At 50.2% G+C, this 19,835-nt stretch overlaps 1 protein-coding gene across 3 annotated transcripts in view; it reads right to left on the bottom strand.

Annotated features, from left to right (window-relative positions):
* Nucleotides 1–5,695: 5,695 nt before the first annotated feature.
* ADISSP (adipose secreted signaling protein) overlaps nt 5,696–19,835 on the bottom strand; it is a 150,380-nt gene continuing 136,240 nt past the window's right edge. For all 3 annotated transcript variants that reach the window (XM_073343070.1, XM_073343069.1, XM_073343068.1), the window contains one exon: nt 5,696–7,084. In XM_073343070.1, the coding sequence (XP_073199171.1) occupies nt 6,984–7,084 (101 nt within the window). In that variant the 3' untranslated portion in view covers nt 5,696–6,983. The remainder of the gene's footprint in view (nt 7,085–19,835) is intronic.

A 19,835-nucleotide genomic window follows, 5' to 3' on the forward strand; every position in this document is an offset into this window, starting at 1 on the left:
GGGAGGGGGAAAATGCTTTTGAGGGGGGGAACGGCGTTAAAGCAGTGGCGAGAGCAGGTCTGCTTTCGCCCTTGTGCCATGTTAGAAGAACTAAGTTGCCGTCTTCAAGCTAGAGCAGGTGTTCTTAACATGGGGGCTCACCAGTGGGTGTGAAGGAATCACACCCACACCACTCTTCCCATGCTGCAGAAGGGAAGGTGGGGCCCAGCTGAAGAAGAGAAGGATCATGTGGGAGAGAGTGGAGGCTCATTGTTTTAAGTTGGAATAAATGGGCCCAAAGGATCTCGGCACTAAAGTTTTAAACAAGGTTCGGGGTGGGGTGAAGAGAGACTTCAGCCCCTTGTCTGACAGGCTCCTAGGTGGGACCAAAGATGATGCTACCCCTCCGCTTGGGGAACAGAGAGGACATTAGCTGAGATGGGCTGGAGCAATCACTGTTGTGGTTGTTGTTAAAGACCGAGCCGATTTGCTAAAAGACAAATACGTCCCCAGAGAGAAAAGAGCAGCCGAGAGAAAAACACGGCGTCTGCCTCCAGTGCTGCCTTTCACTGGCGAGCTCACTGCTTGCGCAACCCAGGCCCAGCCCATGGTCTCATCAGCCACTGCGAGCCCTGGCAAACTCGTAGCAGCATCAGGCTAGCTAGGGACCTGCTTTTACTGCCTTTCTGGTCACAGGCTCACAGCTACGTTGCAAAATATAATCTTGGCCAGCTAAACCAAGCTCTGATTAGACAGAAGGAAACAGGAGGGGGATAGGAAATAAGGTAGGGAAAGAAAAAACACACCCGGGAGATGAGAGGAAGGGGGTTTGACAAAGTCTGACATCCCAGGTGGTGTTTGGGATTCAGACGGAGCCAGGGGAGGTGGTGGGGCCCTCTGGGTCCCGCACTTGGTCTGGTCAGGACGACGACACACAATGGTGAACCAGCGGGTCCTGGCTGTGCCACCATGATAGTAAAGCTCACGCCTTCCCATTCACCCATCTCCTGGCCAGCAGTTATCAGACAGCTGCTGCTTGATTTTTCTCCCACAAATGTGTTCCTTTCAGGTTCCCACACGGCCCTGATGGCAGGAGAGCCCATCCTTTCATTATTTTGTCCAGCAATGAGTCCTAATTTCCCACACACCAATTTTGCTCCACTGATTTCCGGTCCCCAGTGTCTCTTGCATATGAGCCATAACGTTAACACAGTCCTTGAGTTACATCAGTGGGCCTTTTTAATTCACTTCTCCTGGCTCCCTTTTGTACCTTTTCCATTGGCATTTATTGGTCTAGGTCAGTGGTTCTCAACCCGCGGTCCAATCAGCACACAGCTGCGGCCCATGTGACCTCAGGGCCATACAGGGACTATAGACACCGTGCGGCTGCAGCCCACAGAACACACAGAGAGCTGCAGATGCGGCCTGCAATGGGAAATGGGTTGAGAAGCAGGATCTGGGACATTTTATGACCTTTCACTTGGTTCTTGCAGTGGAGCTCACCCGTAGGGTATATTTGGAGAACCAGTTAACACAATAGGTCCTAGCAAGGCAACACGTTGAGAACCACTGGCCATGGGGAAGCGGGTTTGAACTCAACTCACGGCATGTGGGGTTGAAGCTTTGGTCAAAGGCGAAGCTTTCGTTAGTCTGACAAGCCATCATGAGTTGAACCCAGGACCCCTCCAGTGACTCAAAGGCACCTACAATGCCTGAGGAAGATGCACTGATGAGAACTCGGGGCAGCGGGTGAATCCAGCCCAGGCCAGCAGTACCTGGCAAGTGATGGCTGGTTCTTCTCTATAGCCTATGCTCACAACACATCTGTGAAATATGAAGGACTCTGCTGGGGGAACACAGGGTGTGGCTACACGGCACACTAAGCCCAGATGTGGCCTCAGGTTTGAGTCCAAGCCCCCTTCCGTCCACACACAAGTTACTGACAGCTCAGCAACACACTTAGGACCCAGGTCCTATGCTGCTACTAGGAGGGTGAGTCAGAGCCAGAGTCCTGTTGTGATTCGGGCCCAAGCCCAGCCAGTTTCCAGTGTGGATGCAGCTCAAGCCGCAGCCCGAGTCAGAAGATCGGCGTAGCACAATATGGATGCGTTAGCACAACTGTGAGACTGGGGCCCAGCACTCGTAAGGTTTACAAGTTTACAATGCAGTGTGGACGCTCAAGCGTAGGCTTGGAAACACTGAGTCCCCAAGCATTGGTCCCACAGACCTGGGTTTACAGCACAGTGTGGCCACACCTAAAGCGGTTAAAGGACTTCCACAAGGTCACACCAGGAGTCCAGAGCAGAGCAGACGTTGAGCTGAGAGTCTTCTCAACCCAGCTGCGGTGCCTTAATCCCAAGAGCACGCTCTCTGCTCCCCTTGTTTGAAATCTGTCAAGTCAAACAAACAGCAGCGCTGCGGTAATTGGCTTGACAGACCAGCATGAGCTGTTCAAGGGCCGATGCTCTCTGCTGCTAAGCCATTACCCTGGTGTCTCTAATTTAACTCCCCGGCTCCGCAGTGTGGACAGCCAGGGCTGCTGTAACATGGCACCGTGCAGTGAGGGTCTTTGGGGAGTTAGCCAAAGTGGGCGCTGTGTTTTCCCCTCTTTAGGTTTCGTTCCAAGCTGATTTAATCACTGCGCAAGTTCCCTTAGGGAAAGGAAAACCCTGCTGCCTCCAGTGATGCCTGCAATCTATAGACACAGTGAGTAGCAGCAGAAAGCAATTATCCAGTTAATGTCTGGAAGGCTTCCAAGAGGGCAGGGGAAGGGATTGATAGTGATTTCTGTGCCGGTGCATATTCCACGCTCCACCATCTATCTTCCTCTTTCCAGGTGGCGCATGGGCGTAGGACACCAGGTCTAAGTTATCGGCTGGCTGGATGAGCCAAATGGCAGCTGGAAAGGTTTCCAGAGCCATGAGGCTCTGGTCGCTGACGGCGTCTCATTGGGTATTTAATACGTAATTCAACTTCAACCCGAAACGTGTGATTTATTTGCAGAACAGTAGCCCCTTGGGGCCCCAACTGAGACAGGGGCTCCTCTGTGCTATTGTAAGAGACAGTCCCGGTCTCCAAGAACTTACAGACAAAATTGACAAGATACACACCGAGTGGTGGGTGGAAAGCTCCAGGAATACAGCCAGGTCCCCCAAGTCTAGGCTTGTCCCCTACCCACTAGCACACACTGCCACTCGGTAGGACTTGTGCTGCCTGGATTTCAAGGCCAGAGGGGACAAGTACGCTCATCGTGTCATTTCAATTCTATTCCTTTTTCAGCTAGAAAATTGGTTAGTTTCCTTCGACCGCACTCAGTAGTCACGTGTTTTCTGACCGTTTTCCAACTCAAGGCTGCTCACTGAACGTTCCCGCCCGCTAGTGGTGGTTGGCTCACCTCTGGCACATGGTAATGTTTCTATTCCATGATTGGATGAGATGCGTTTTTGGCACAGGAACGTAACAAACAGCACATGTATCCATGACACTTCGGGGGTGTCCAGCTCCGAGTCTGGTCGCAGGAACTAGATCATGCCTCATCCCAACCAAGGATCCCCTCGCCATGCCAGCTTTGCTCCTGGCCAGGGACAGTGGTTCACGGGCATGTCCTTGCTAAGCAGCTGTCTCAAATCCCCCTGCCAGGAAGGCAAGCAGGCCGGATAACGTTAAATGGAAAAGCTTTATGGCATGTTGCACACAAGCCCAGGCAGACTGTGTAAAACAGACACCCCACAAGCATATCTTGATCCTTGGCATGTGTCCAGACCAGCACTGGAGATGTGTTCATTCGGCAGCCATGGCAGTTGGCCATAAAGTGGAGGAAGGAGACAAGCATTTCTGCAGCCCAGAGACAGGATCAGGTGGGACGTGACACATCTGAAGCCCTGCCCCCTTTCATTAAACTACCCAATCCCACTGTGGCCGTGACTAAGCTGAAGGATGCTCCTTCTGCGCTGCGCCATACTTCTGAGCTCAGGTTTCCTACGCAAACTGTCACTGTGGCAGTGTTAGAAGCCCATTGCGAGCACATTTCATGTTCTAACAACCGACCCACCTTATATAAGAATAAGCTGTTAACCTGGCCCACGAGATTCTTCCCCACGGTTGTGGCGGAATCCCTGCTCTTCACATTCTCCAGGCCCGTGTTCCCACCAGGTGAGGTCCTACTCCACAAGGTCAGCATGAAAGGGTCCGGTCCTTGTGCTTTTGCTTGGAGAAGACAAAGAATCTTAAAAGTCCTCACCCACGAAACACTGCTCATCTGAGTTTCGGATCACTGAGGTTGTTTGGGCCGGGGTGGGGCTGGTCGGAGAGGGCCCCGTGCAGAAGGGTTTGCTGTGACAAGGATGTAGCCATGAGGTTCTGTTCACTCCTCTCCAACACTATGTGTTGAATTGCATCCTCATAGCAAGCCCATCCCTGTGGTATCTGACTCTGAGCAGCTGGCCACTATCCCTCAAGCAACTCACTCTCTGAATGAATCTGAAGTGAATGGCATCTCTGAAAAGGGAAACACGAGTGTCCCCACCCCATCAAATCCCTCTTTAACTCTCATTTGCTGTGATGCCAACAATAACCTTAACACACGACATAGCTGGTGTGTTGCACAACAACTGTCTGGCCTGCCGGCCTTGTGCTCACATTCTGTCTGGCTCTACCAGCTCTCTCTTGTCTTATACTTAGACCATGGGTGGGCAAACTTTTTGGCCCAAGGGCCACATCTGTGTGGGGAAATTGCATGCAGGGCCATGAATGTAGGCGCAGGTGGTTGGGGTGTGGGAGGGAGTGTGGGGTGTAGGAAGGGGCTCAGGGCAAAGGGTTGGGGTGCAGAAGGGGTGCGGAGTACAGAAGGGGGCTCAGGGCAGGAATTCGGGGTGCGGGCTCCAGCCCGGCGTTGCTTACCTTGAGCGGCTCCAGGGTGGCAGCGACGTGCAGCAGGGCTAAGGCAGGCTCCCTGCCTGCCCTGGCCCAGTGCCACTCCCAGAAGCAGCCGGCACCACGTCCCTGCGGCCCCTGGGGAAGCGGGTGGGGGGGCAGAGGGCTCTGTGAGCTGCCCTTGCCTGTAGGTATCTTCCCCGAAGCTCCCATTGGCTGCAGTTCTCCGTTTCCAGCCAATGGGAGTTGCAGGGGGGCAGTGCCTGCAGGCGAGAGCAGGGTGCGGAGCCCTCTGCTCCCCCTCTCCTCCCCCTCTCCTCCAGGGGCCGCAGGGACGTGGTGCCGGCTGCTTCTGGGAGCAGCGTGGGGCTGGCAATCAAGCGGGCTGGATCCAAAGCGTTGATGGGCCAGATCTGGCCCGCGGGCCGTAGTTTGCCCACCCCTGACTTAGACTGTGAGTTCTTTAGGGCAGGGACTGCCTTTTTGTTCTGTGTTTGTCCAGCGTCTGGCACAGTGAGATCCGGGTCCATGGCTGCGGCTCCAAGGCGCCATGGTTAGCCAAGTATTAACTAATAATCCGTACCTCCAGGAAGTTGAAGGGAAGCTCCGGAGGCTGCTCTGCAGAAGCGCCTGCTGCAGCTTTCCCAAGGAAGTCGAACTTTGAACAGAAAGATTTTCAAGACATTACAAAAAATTATTTTAAAATTGGCTTTCCCCAGTATACAACAGAGAGAAAAATCTACAGCCTGTTAGCGAAAGCAGGCCCAGCACTGTGCAAACACAAATTAGCACCAAGACAAACAAACAAACAAAAAATGGAGAGTTTTACTCTAAACAAACCAAGTTCTGTTTTGTTTCAACTGAAGTTTATTATTTTCCTTTATAGATTTTTTTTGTACTTAAAAAACCCACACGTACACGTATATAGAGAGAGGCACATAAATCCTTCTGTTGCTTTCAAAACGGAACCACTGTTTCTGGTCCTTGTGCCGTGTGTCTTAAAAAACAAAAACCACCAGACAACATTTAAGAAATGAAAATTCAGATTGGGATTTTCAAAGGTGTCTATGAGGGTGAAGCACCCAACCCCCAATGGGACTGATCCCCAACTCTCCTGAATGCCTTCAAATGACCCAACCTAAAGGGGAAATTCAGCCTTCAGATACATGCCCACAAACCCTATGGCTTTTAGAGCGAGTTCAATCTGCACAGCTGAAGGCAGAATGCACCCTTATGAGACAGATTCTGCTCTCAGTCAGCAATGGTGTAAACTTGGAGTTAGCTCCCCAAAAGTCAACGGAATCAATCTGGAGCCACCCACTGGGGGAAAGTGGAGTTAATTCCAGATTTGCAACTGGGCTCAGAATCCAGCCCGAAGCGTTTAAACATGCATCATGGAAGATCATGAAAAATAAAGTACAATTGCAGCAGCAGAAAGAGAAAAAGACACCGTGTGGCTTGCGACAAGAGATGGCTCCTGAATCTCAGGAAGGCAACAAATGCCTGGTTTTTGGACCTACTCCGGAGACTAAACACAAACTAAACAGCCAAAGCACATGACGCTACAGCACCCCACCCGGTGTCTTTACCGACCCCAGCACTGGGGGCTGCAGAAAACAGCAGCTGTTCCGTTTTTAAAAGGCAGCTGTAGAAACTTTGGACACCACCACATGCGATGATGAGATCACTAGAGAGAAGGAAAAAATAACCAACATTTAAGGATAAGAAATAATATTCTGATAGGCGAGATGCCCAGTAGGTAACACTTGCTCAGGAGGTCGGGCATGCACTTGTATGCCAGCATGTACAGCCCCGTGCACGCACACACACAGAGTTTAGTTTTAAGGCTGAAAAGAGGACGAGAACCCTGGCCCAATCCGTGACGGCCCTGGCTTTGCTCTCAGCTCGGAGCTGGAGTCATTAAATCACCACCTGCTCTTTACACTAGTGGCCTACGGTTTGATTTGATATTAGGGGAAGGGGGGAAGCGCAGCACCCAGACCTCACAAGACAAACTCCATTGGTGACCACAAAACTAGAGCGTTCAGAATCCTGCAGCCAGTGAACTATTTGTTTTTCTTACATTTCAAGCTTAAATTTAAAACCTAAAAGGAGACAGCAGTCCGCAGCGGCTAGTCGAACCCCTGCCACTCGCTCTGCTCCGAATCGTACTCCAGCTCCGCCGCGACGCACCGGACCCCCTCCAGCAGCATGGGTGTGCCGTGGTGGCGATCTGCAAGACAGAATGGCCTCTGCTCACACAGCAATACAGGGACGGAGATCACCGGCTGCTCACTGATACCCGGCTACGCTAGCTTAGGCATGGATCGTGGAAATACCCTCTCTTCCCAGGAGGGAGGGATATCGATCCTTCCAGTGAGACCGCAGCTGGTATCGTTCACAAGCACCTTTCTGTCGCTTTCTGGACAAGGAGTTTCTTATTATTTGTACATCAATAGGGCCTAGAAGTTGGGCCCCGGGGTGCTGTGCACTTTACCTAGCAAGAGACAGTCCATGCCCCCAAATGCTTACAGTTTAAAGAGACAAAATGTGGGAGGGGAAGGAGCGGCTCGCCCATAGTCACACAGGAGGGAACAGAACCCAGGTGTCCTGCCTTCTAAGTCCAGCGTCCTCCATGCCGGTGTAACTCCGGCCTGCTGGGTGTGGCGCTCTGTCGCCCTCTAGTGGCCGCTAGATCAGCTAGAGCAGGGGTCGGCAACCTGTCTGAATGCATCCGATGAAGTGAGCTGTAGCTCACCAAAGCTCATGCTCAAATAAATTGGTTAGTCTCTAAGGTGCCACAGGTCCTCCTGTTCTTTCAGAAGCGGGGTGCCGAGTCCTCGTTTATTCACTCTAATTTAAGGTTTTGCATGCCAGTGATACATTTTAATGTTTTTCGAAGGTCTCTTTCTATAAGTCTTTAATATAGAACTGAACGATTGTTGTATGTAAAGTAAATAAAGTTTTTAAAATGTTTAAGAAGCTTCATTTAAAATTAAATTAAAATGCAGAGCCCCCCAGACCAGTGGCCAGGACCCAGACAGCGTGAGTGCTCGTATGCGGCCGTTGGCACGCGGGCCATAGGTTGCCTACCCTCTGCTACAGCAGTGCCTAAGAGCCACCTGTCTTTTAGCTCATGCAGTAGAGGTTCACACACAAAGCTTTAGATCTCCCAGGTTTGATCCCACCCGCCGCCGCCGGGTTTGTTGGCGTTACACTGGCACCTGCGAAACTGAGCAAGTGAAACCTGATTCATGGGGAGAGTGTGGTTTTTATTGAGACTGTTTCAAACCGTTTTTATTAACGCCTGTTTAATGCAATCCGGCCCTGACTCAGGATGGCCCTTCAGGATGGGTTATAACTTTAAGCCCATGCGTAGTTCCACTGAAGTCAATGAGGCTTACTCACATGCTTAGAGGTAGGCACATGCCTACGTCCCTGCCTGAATCAGGGCATAGGTGGGTGGCAAGATCTCCGGTGGAGATTGTGGCATACAGCCTTTCATTTAGCAGCTCCTACTTCACATCTGAATCATCCCAAGATTTCTCCATCCATAAGGATGGTTAGAAATACCAGGAATGTCAAACCTTACAAACAAAACAATCACAATACACGTTCCCAGACGTTCCTTGTACAAAAGGGTACAAATACCATATTCTGCAATGCCACAAGTTCAGTGACAGGGAGTATTTTAGGAGATTCTCATCTTTCACACAGATTTTTCCCTATTAAAATTTCCAGTTAACAAAACTGACAAAGATCACATCCTCTCACTTCCCTCATTGCAAATTAATATTAAATTGCAAGCTTTCTGTCGCTTTCCAGGTCAAGAAAAAAAATGGAAAGATACCACAACTGCAGAGTCTGCATGGCTTTCTGATCAATTAATTATACTGAATGTAATTTCACTGTCAAAGAACACCAGTGATGAGTGAGGGTGAAATGAGTAATAATGTATATAGAAGCAGAGGTGAATAAAGAGTTGTGTGTGAAATAGGGGAGAGATCATCTTTGATCATTAAATCTGATCGATTCTTCTGAATTCTGAGACATAGACAGGAACTTAACAGCAGAGAAATTACTGTTGATCCACAGGATATTATCCATTTCTACTCCGCGCTGATTGGGCCTCAACTGGAGTATTGTGTCCCGTTCTGGGCACCGCATTTCAGGAAAGATGTGGACAAACTGGAGAAAGTCCAGAGAAGAGCAAAACATGATCTATGAAGGAATGTAGTGGGGCGGCTGCCCCACTCCTGCAGAACAGGGGTTAAAAGCACCCAAGCTAGGCTGATGGAGCTGGCCACAGCTGGGCTGCTTCCCCAATCAGGGCCCGGCTGGCCCTGATAAGAGGGCTGGGGGCCAGGAGCTGAAGGAGTCTCACTCTAGCCCTGGAGTGGGAAGGGCCTGGCTGCCTGGGAGCAAGGTATCGGAAGCAGAGCAGAGCAGTGCTGGGGAAGGGTGAAGGGAGCTGGGGAGCTCCAGCCTGGTAAAACCCCAGGCTGAAGCCTTGTTGAAGGCCTCCAGAGGTACTGGGGCTGCAGAGGAGCAGCCTGGGAATAGGCAAAGGCAGCAGGTCCTAACCCCTTGCCAATGATGAGTGGCCATTACAGACTGCAGTTTGCCCCAGTGAGAGGGGCTAGATGATGACTGGCAGTAGCCACTGAGGCAAGGTGGGTTTAGAGGGCTGGGGGTTCCCCTTGGAGGGGAAACTCAGAGTGTGGGGGGTACTGCTGGGGCAGAACCCCGAGGTAAAGGGGCACCGGGGTCCAGGAGGGACATGGGGCCTGAGGCAGATGAGGCACTGGCCAGCAGAGGGCGCTCCGGAGCTGAAGTTGAGCTAATTCTCAAGACGACCAGCAGGAGGCACCGTGCTGGTGAGTCATCATCTCACTACAGGAAAGATTGAAAAAAATGGATTTGTTTAGTCTGGAGAGGAGAAGACTGAGAGGGGAGATGAGAACAGTTTTCAAGTACATAAAAGGTTGTTACAAGGAGGAGGAAGAAAAATTGTTCTCCTTAACCTCTGAGGCTAGGACAAGAGGCAATGGGATTAAATTGCAGCAAGGGAGGTTTAGGTTGGACATTAGGAAAAACTTCCTGTCAGGGTGGTGAAGCACTGGAATAAATTGCCCAGGAGGTTGTGGAATCTCCATCGTTGGAAGTTTTAAAGAGCAGGATGGACAAAAACTTAACAGGGATGGTCCAGTTATTACGTAGTCCTGTCTTGAGTGCAGGGGACCGGACAAGATGACCTTGTGAGGTCCCTTCCAGTCCTACACATCTATGATTCAAAGAAGCCAATTAAAAAGCTAATTACATTACCGGAAGGAGATATATAGAGAGAGGTAACAAAGTACTGTTAAATCCCTATTCTAATAAATATTTCCAATTAGCCAACAAAAAAATAATTATACAGAATCCCACATTTGCTCATAACTTACTATGCTCTGTGAGAGAGGATGGATCAAGGTTCACTCAGCTCACAACTATTTAGGATTTTGCTTAAAGGATCTATTATGTGGAAAATGGGGCGGGCAGCAAGATGGCAAAAATCACCAATGACACAATATTATTTAGACTCACAGATTCCAAAGCAGAGGGGACCATTGTGATCATTTAGACAGACCTGCCCCAAAATTATTCCTAGAGCAGAGTTTTTAGAAAAGAATTCCAACCTGATTTAAAAATTGCAAGTGATGGAGAATCCACCATGACCCTTGGGAAATTGTTCTGGTGGTTAATGACTTGCACCATTGAAACTTCATGCCTTATTTAAGGCAACAGTGCAGAGAGAACTAAGGACCGAACCAGGCCAGGCGAAATGCAATGGACGATCAAATGCAAAGCTGATAAATGCAAGGCAACGTGCACTGGAAGGAATAATCTGAATGCACTGAAATCAGCTGCATTAACTCAGCGAAAGGACCTTGGTGTCAATGTGGACAGCTGAATGATTACAGCTGTGCAAACAATGACTACAGTGAACCTCCGAGTTACGAACTGACCATCAACCACACCCCTCATTTGGAACCTGACGTACACAATCAGGCAGCAGCAGAGACAAAAACTCCAATACTGTGCAGCACAGTACTGTGTTAAACAAACTTCTACAAAAATAGAGGGAAAGTTAAAAAAAAAAGATTTGACAAGATAAGGCAACTGTTTCTGTGCTTGTTTCATTTAAATTAAGATGGTTAAAAGCAGCATTTTGCTTCTGCGTAGTAAAGTTTCAAAGCTGTCTTAAGTCAATGTTCAGTTGTAAACTTTTGAAAGAACAACCATAACTAGGGCCCTACCAAATTCATGGCTGTGAAAAACACATCATGGACTGTGAAATCTGGTCTTTTGTGTGTGCTTTTAACCTATCCTACACAGATTTCACGGGGGAGACCAGGGTTTCTCAAATTGGGGGTCTTGACCCAAAAGAAGGTCGTGGGGGGGTGCCGCAATCTTATTGTAGTGGGGTCGCAGTATTGCCACCCTGACTTCTGCGCTGCCTTCAGAGCTGGGTGGCCGGAGAGCGGCAACTGCAAGCCAGGCACCCAGCTCGGAAGGCAGCACCCCGCCAGCAGCAGAGCAGAAATCAGGGTGGCAATACCGTACCGTGCCTCCCTTACTTCTGCACTGCTGCCTTCAGCGTTGGGCCAGGACCCTTACCGTTACAACGCTGTGACATTTCAGACTGAAATATCTGAAATCAGGACATTTACAATTTTTAAAATTCTATGACTGTGCAATTGACCAAAATGGACTGTGAATTTGGTAGGGTCCTACTCATAACGTTTTGTTCAGAGTTACGAACAAGCTCCGTTCTCGAGGCTGTTTCAATTCACTGGTAAATTTTTAAAAGTCCAAAAAATGAGTTTCAGATGGAACAAATTGTTTCATTTCAATTTCAACCAATTTAACATTTTCAATGTTTATAACAAGAAAAAGTCATTTAAACACACACACACCCCTCCACCAAATGAATTTGGCAAAACCGAAGTGAATTCACAAAACATTTCAGTGTCACCAAATCTGCATTTTTTTCACTGGAAAAAAGTTTTGTCCTAAAAGTTTTGCCCAGCTCTGCTGATGGAGGTGCAGCAATGGTCAGAATGGCGTTCCAGCTCCACTCCGTCCCCTGTGCCCCTCTCACCGCAGTGTGGAGGTGGGGTTAGAGGGCCAGGCTCGCAGGGAGACACTGCATTTTAGGACTGCACCTCTGGTTACACAAGTCAGTGGGTTACTGCATGCATTTGTCATCGCCCTCTCTCAAAGGGCAGAAGAGGATTCAGAGACAGGCAAAAAAGCAATTAGCGACCTGGAGAGATTTCCTTACGACGAGAGATTACAGTGCGACTGTGTAGCTTAGAGGGAAGATGGCTAAGAGGGGACATGATAGAGAAGGACACAGAGTAACGGATGGCCCAAAGGAAGTAACCATCCCGCGTTACATTAATGAGGATGTAAATTCTCCTGCTTTGGGCATAAGCCAAACGCTGTCCAATGGGCCACGTCTTCTCTTGGGGGTGTTGTTACCGCAAGTTAGCTAGAACAAAACCTTTTTTTCCTATTGAACACACAGACAGCCATGGGGGTTAGGAAGAAATTTCTTCCTTAACTGCTCACCAGGAGGTGTTCAGCACCTTCCTCTGCACAGGTGTGACCTGCCACCTTTGGAGAGAGAATACGGGTGGAGAACTGGTCTGAACTGGGGTAATTCCAACACCCCCTGCATTGCTCAGGCAGCCAGGCATCTCCCCCTGTTAAATGTACAATAAAAATGGACACACCTGTAACCCCAGTCTATAGGACCCTCTCCTTATCTGCTTTGCTATCTAGGGCCTGGTCCACATGGCAGAACTAGGTCAACATAAGGCAGCTTACGTGGACCTAACTATGTAAGTGCCTCCATTACAATGTCGGTCCCACCGATGTACCTCGCCCACTAAACCGCGAGCAGCCCCACCTCCGCGAGAGGCAGAGACAGCGCGTTGGTCGATGGAGACACTGTGTTACCTACACTGCCTGTTGGCCGTCAGACCTGCATGGGGCTCACAGCCTGGAGCCCCACTGCCAGACACAGCCCACAGCCCCGCTGCCACCTCCTGGTGAGGGACTGGGGTGAGGGAAGGAGACCCTGAGCCCAGCTACTGCCCAGGCTCAGGGTCTCCTCCCACACCCTCAATCCCTCACTGGGAGGTGGCTGGGCTCTTCTTCCCTCCCTGCCCCCAGTCCCTCACTGGGAGGTGGCAGCAGGGCTCAAGCTGACAGCCCGGTGTGGGGCTCTCAGTGGGAGCTCCCCCACCACTCCTAGGGGCAGACAGCCCAAGCTGTGATGCCATCACTGGGCTGAGTTTCACAGCAGGGAGCCCATCAGCAGTGGAAATGACATTCTTGTCAGTTTCATGGCTGCTATTATGGTCTCCAGCTGTCAGCCCAGGAGCTCCAGCTGTGAGCCCCACCTGGGCTGACAGCCAGAGCCAGAGACAAAATATGAAACAAGGGCAGCCATGAAACTGACAAGAATGTCAATTTCACTGCTGGTCAGCTTCCTGTTGTGGAACTGAGCCCACCACCTGGCTCTCAGCTGGGACTGTCAGCCCCAGGGTGTGGGAAAGAGGTTCCAGCTACGAGCCCTGCGTGGCTGCCAGTGCCCCATAATGCCCCACTTCAGTCAGTGCAAGTGCTCCTGGTGAGGATGTGCACCACCACCAGAAGTAGTGCAGTGTGACACCAACAGCCAATTTAATTACTGCATTCGTTGTAGGTCAACTGAAGTCACCCTAATTCTGTAGTGTAGACAAGCCCTAGGACTCACAGGCTTATGGCTTAAAATGGGAGGTGGTCAAACTGTGACCCCCAAGAGCCAGGCAGGCAGAGGCCATGGTGATGGGTGCGGCATAAGAACCTTCATAGAACAGATCTTGGCAGGAACAGGCGAGTTGTACATCCTTCACATGCCAAGGTGCCTAAAATCATCATGTTTAAACAGAGAATGAAAACAGCTGGTTGGTTTGGATTGCTGGCAGACCAGTGGGGAAGCACCAGCCTGAGACTGGCAAGGATCCTGTTCTGTTCGTGGCATATGCATAGAGAAGTTAGATAAAACACGGAAAATACTCTTGCTGGAAGCTTGCAATGTAACACTGCTTTATTTCTTAAAATCCAGCACCTTAACACATGCAATAACCAACATCAGAGACACACAAGTCAGGCTGCTCCCTAAAATAGAGACATATGACTAACCCCCTTGCTTTGGGCTGGCTCTTTGCAGATTGAATCTTGAAAACCCAGAATGCAGGCTTCCCCACAGAAACACCTAGTCTGCAAGCAGGACCAGGAAACCCCTTATTCAGAAAGTAATAGCTGGTAATCTCAGTACAACACAAACCCTTCATTTGCTGCATGGTCACTTCCAAGGGAACTGGGGCTGCATTTTAGCACATGGGGTGGAGGGAATTCAAGTTGATTCCTCATGCTGCAGCAGGGCAGCCAGATTGAAAAGGCAACAAGTCTGAAACGACTCCGTGATGGGTAACGGTCTCCAATACACTGGAGAGCAAGCAGAAACTAGACTGTAACCCACATCCCTGAGCTTAACACGCTCCTGGCCCCACGATTCTGGGGAAGTTCTGATCAAACGAGGAGCTGTGCAGCTTCGTCCCTTCTATTAATGTCCTTTGTAGAAATAATTATAATCTGGCCTTGGAGACCGAAGGGCTGATTTCTTCCTGTGCATACGAACTGCACGCACAAAACGTAATCTGCACATGCAATTCTCGCAACTGCCCAAACTCAGTAGCAATGCGTGCACACAGGTTGCTACACCGCTAGCAGGCTGTCTGCATGTGCGATTGAGGGCCAGTGTGGACACTGGAGCACAGCGCAGGAGACCTGGGCTGCACGCACACATTAGGCATGCAATTGAGCATGCATTTTTGCACATGCTTATTTGAACAAACAGACAAACAGGCCCTTATTCCCCAAACAACCTGATTGGGTTGGCCAACTCAGCCTCTCATGGGGCACCGACTCCCAGCACACACTGGCTAATTCCATCCCCATCTCACATTTAGACAGGGTGGATAAAAACCAGTGATTTGGGGGGTGGGGGGGAAATCAGGGTTTTTTGCTTTAAATTGGATATTTTTTATGTTATTTAAATTATAAAAAGTTTTTCTTTTTAAAAATCAACCTATTTAAAAAGAAATCTGAATTTAACACAAAATATGTCAAGGGCCTAAGTTTATTGTAATCTCTTAACATATTTAACTACAAAATATAAATGCTGAATCCACGAGCCTCTATCAAAAACTGTGAGTTAAAGGTTGCTTCTCTATATAAAGAATCAGGGGAAAACATCTTACTTTTCAGGTCAAGCTCTATAAATATGGCACAATAGCTTAAGTACTGCAGTCAGGGCTTGTTTTGTTTAGTAACAATAAATTTTATAGGCTGCCCTGTGTTTAATTAAAGTCCAATTACCACCCCAATGCAGCTTGACAGAAATCGTGGCCAATAAGTTAATTATCTAGTAAATAAGCAACGTGTCATTCACCATTTTCTAGCATACTAAAAATGTACAATGAATGAATATGAATCTGAAAATATCAGGCTACATACAGGAATTGCTTAAATAGAATTATGTAGTTACAGTGCACCCCCCTAGGGAGCAAAAAGAGATACCAGCCTAGAGTAAAGACTCTCTTTAGTTGTAAATGAAGATGGTTTAATGGTTGTATCAAGCAAGGCGAATGTACCTTTCTTTAGAAAATAACTGAAGCACCAATACAGGTTTCAGAGGAGTAGCCGTGTTAGTCTGTGTTCGCAAAAAGAACAGGAGGACTTGTGGTACCTTAGAGACGAACACATTTATTTGAGCATAAGCTTTCGTGAGCTACAGCTCACTTCGCTCATTAAAGCTTATGCTCTAATAAATGTATTCGTCTCTAAGGTGCCACAAGTCCTCCTTTTCTTTTTGAAGTACTAATGGAAAAGTTGATTAAAATTGATTATTTAAATCAAGGCTCTCTCATTGGTGATTTAAAGTGCCTGGATTTAAATCAGACCCCCCCTACATTTAGAATACACCCAAAAAAGTAAAATTATCCCTCGGATGACTTGCTTGTCTCCTGGGCCTGAGGACTTTGGGGGCTGTCCCATTTCCTAGCCCAGCCACTAGGGGTGCTGTTCTAGGAGGAAAGGTCCATTTTTGACCTTCAGAAGGTGAAACTGGTCAGCAGACAGGTTGGTTTGGGTTAGGTCCATCTCTGTGCTTCTGGAAACCTTCCCACACACCCCACAATTCTCTGCTCCCCACACTATCCTCCTTCCCAACTGTGCCAGGAGTCGCAGGGCAGCCAGTCACTTCCCTGCAGCAAAATCAGCTGCAAAATGCTGCAGGACTCCAGTTTTCCTGGGGCTTTTGCTGAAGTTTTGAAGTTTTATTAAAAAAACACATTTCATTGGATCTGCCGCTCAATCTTTGCTCCCATCTGCCGAGCGAGGGGGCAGGCTGCTCTGCATATCACTGCTAATGGCCCCTTCATCTCACTTCAGCTTCATCTCCAGTTCATTAACTCCATTCGCGCGCCGGCACCAGAGAAAACAAATTTCCTGCACAGTGTGATGTTAACATAGGCAGGATATTAATTCGAGGGCTGATGCTTGTAAAGGATGGCTCCAGATTGGACCTTCTGCAAGGGAACCTCCAACCTGCCTCCTTAGAATCATCCAGCTCTGATTCCACAAAGCATGTACTTAACTTTGAGCATGCGCTTAAGTCCTTTGCTGAATCAAGGGCCACGGTCTCCTTGTGCAATGCGCTGTAAAGCCACTAGCCTGGGAGAGGAGACGCCAGGACCCCAGGTTCCTTGGGGACCTTGGGCCAGTGCCTTGGGGCCCGATCTCATTGACACTGAAGCAAAGGGAGTCACTGCAGCTGATGTAATTTGGAGCAGAGCCTGGCCTAGCTGGGATAAAGGCTTGGGCAAAGACCCTGCTGGTCTCCCTCCACAGCCTTATTTTCTCCTTCAGGAGCCCTCCCTAGCGGCCAGCGTATTTGCCACAGGGACCCCCAAACCAGAACCACCTTGCCGTCGCTTCCCAGGCCCCACAGCAGCGTAGCTCCCCCATGCTGCCACCCAACCCTGTCCCATGGGTCAGCGGGGGCTCCAGCATGCGGGCAAGACCCAGCATTCAGTGAAGGCAGCAGGCTCAGTGTAATCTTACTTGGGGAATCCCCTGACCCCAGCCCTTCCCAGTTACTGCGGGGGCTCGAGGAATAGTTCCCATGGGATGGGGAAAGAAAGTCAGCACTCCTCTGCCCCACTGCAAAGCCAGATTTGGGTTCCCAGGCAACCAGCATTTTGCATTTTGGAGGCTGCACTCCACTAACTGAATTCATCTTTGCGAATTCCACGGGCTGCTAACGAACCCGTAGAAGAGCCGCATCCTGCGTGTGTGACACCGGCAGGGAGGTTACTACCCCCACCTGACAGGCAGCCCCGTCACTTGCTGTTCGGCAAGTCCAGGGGCAAGAACGCTGCCAAGGGTCTACCGTGTCTCATAGCCTCAGCGGAGCCGGGGAGCTGGAGCCCAGCCGCTTGCGCCCCGTTGGCCTCGGATGATGCCCTGATCCCAGCAAAGGCACCGCCAGAGAGAGGGGATCCCAGGTTTCCCCCAGCTAGCAGCCTTGGGGCTACTGAACGGGATCCAGCTCTCTGAATATAGGGGGAGGTGTCCAGCAGTGGTTACAGACCCTCAGAAGCTCACACGGAGTTTCGCAGGAGCAGCAGACGCAGAGGATGTGACAAGCAGCATCGGGCCCATTAATAGGATGTGTCCAAAGCCGGGTAATTATTCAGAGGGAAAGGAGAGATTACACAGAATCAGCTCCAAAGCCGCCCTCTGCATATTGTAATGTGTTTAAGGAGAAAGCCATCTCTAACTAAACCAGGGAGAGAGCGAAAGATGAATCCTCCACAGAGCCAGCAGGTGGCAGCAAGGAGTTGAGACAGATTGGAAAACCCCATCCGAGGAGGCTGCTAGGGCATCACGGATCCTAGAGCGTGTCTGACACTAACTACCCGTCCCTCTCCTTATGGGTACCCATCACCGTGGCCTCTGGGCACGTCACATTAGCTGAAGAGGAAACGACTGGCTGTGGTGGGCACTGATGGCTGAACAAGTTCTCCTCTGGTTGTAGAAAGACAAGCGGGTAAGTCCATTCCCCACCTTCCAAATGGGGAAACTGAGGCACAGGGAGGTTTCCCGCAGTACCAGTGCACCAGTGGCAGAGCCAGGGAGAAACCCCAGGTCTCCCGATTCCTGGTTCTCTCTCGACTGGATCACACTGTTGCTCCCGTGTCATAGGTAAGTTTGAGTTCAGAGTGAAGTCAGCATATTTTAGCACCAAATTCAGTGTTTGGGATTCATGATTTAAGCCCCGGGTCTGGTATAGGGAGCGACTCACGGAGAAAAGCAACTGACAAAGCAGCCGCTTTCCACTTCCTCAGTGCATGAGCTACGCTCACTGAATGTCAAGTGACATTCCTTTCTTTCTGATCGGATCAGACCCCGATTTCCGTCACACTGGTGTAAACCCAGCCTGCCACTCCCGAGTTACTCCGGATTCACACCAGTTCACCAAGATGTCAACGTGGCCTGCGATTACGGTCACAGCACACGCTCAGCATGAGGGCGTCTGGGTGTCCGCTTACACCTCAGGTATAATCCACACCTCCATTTAAGTCACTGCTGCCTTTGGCCTACACACTTGCCTGGGCCTCCCACATGCTGATCCTGCGGCTATTACCTCAGCTCTTTGAGAGGCTGGGGGAGGCCATTTTAAGCAGCCCGCTCCATCTCCATCAGCTCCTGCCCAAGAGCTCTGCCAACGCCACTTCTGCTGCATTGCCCGGGCAGAGCCGCCCATTTTGATCTGCCGGGGAACGGCAAAGCTGTCAGCCCGTAGAACGCTGCAGCGAGGAGCTGCAGGATGCAAGGCTGCATCTGCGCTGGAACCCGGCTGTTTCAGCAGAAACCTCTGCAGCTCTCCTTGCGGTAGATCTGAATTGCACTGGGTGCCCGTGCCCCGAGCAAGGGCACCGCCTTAGCACTCGCAGACACAAGCGCTGCCTTCCAGGAAGAGGTACAGATCCAGCTATTCCCCAGCCATGCAGCTGAGAGCAGCCAGAGGTACAACAAGCCCTGCCTGGCTGATCCGTTGTAAGGAGCTGATCCAAAGGCCGCTGAAGTCAATGGAGCTGCACATTGACTGCCCAAGGCTTTGGATCAGGCCTTATATGTCCTGGCTCCCCATTCTCTCTCTCTCTCTCCATCCGAGATGGTTATCACTCCATTGGCAGGCAGCGGATGCCAAGTGTCAGTTGCAGGTGCCAGGGGAGTTCGGTCTCAGAGCTTGAAAAGCTGTTTTGTCCATGGCCGATCTCCAAACCTAATTTTCTCAGCTATTTTTTTTTGTTATCAGGGTCGGTGGGAGCTCTGCTGGGATGAATCACCCCTTATGCCGGAGCGGGGCTGATAAGAAGCTCAGGGAATTAGGGGGGCACTGTCGGATTAAACACTGGCCTGGAAACAAGCTCTGTGTCTCTGACTGGTGTTACTAATAATAACTAGATTAGTAATATCAGGGGAAAAAATCTAAATCCAGGCCTCCATCCTGCAAACCCTTCGGCACGTGCTTCAGCCGCGTCAGGGCTGCGTAATGGGCTTGGAGTCATGCCTGTGTTTGCAAGACTGGTGCGCTAGTTTGCTGTCTGCCTATTGCTAGCTTGGACAGCATAGCTGGGCAGGCCAGTTTCACTTATGGGAGGACATGGACCCGCCCCAGCAGCCTGTGTGGGTGGGGAACAAAAAAGCCACCATGTGACGAGCCAAAAGCATTTCCACCCAGCCGCCGGCCGAGTCAGCGGCGCACTGCCGGCTCAGGTGGAATGGGGGACACAGCGACAGCAGACTGCATGAGAGGT

This window comes from Lepidochelys kempii, chromosome 4, assembly GCF_965140265.1.
Source record: "Lepidochelys kempii isolate rLepKem1 chromosome 4, rLepKem1.hap2, whole genome shotgun sequence".
Lineage (NCBI taxonomy): Eukaryota > Metazoa > Chordata > Testudines > Cheloniidae > Lepidochelys > Lepidochelys kempii.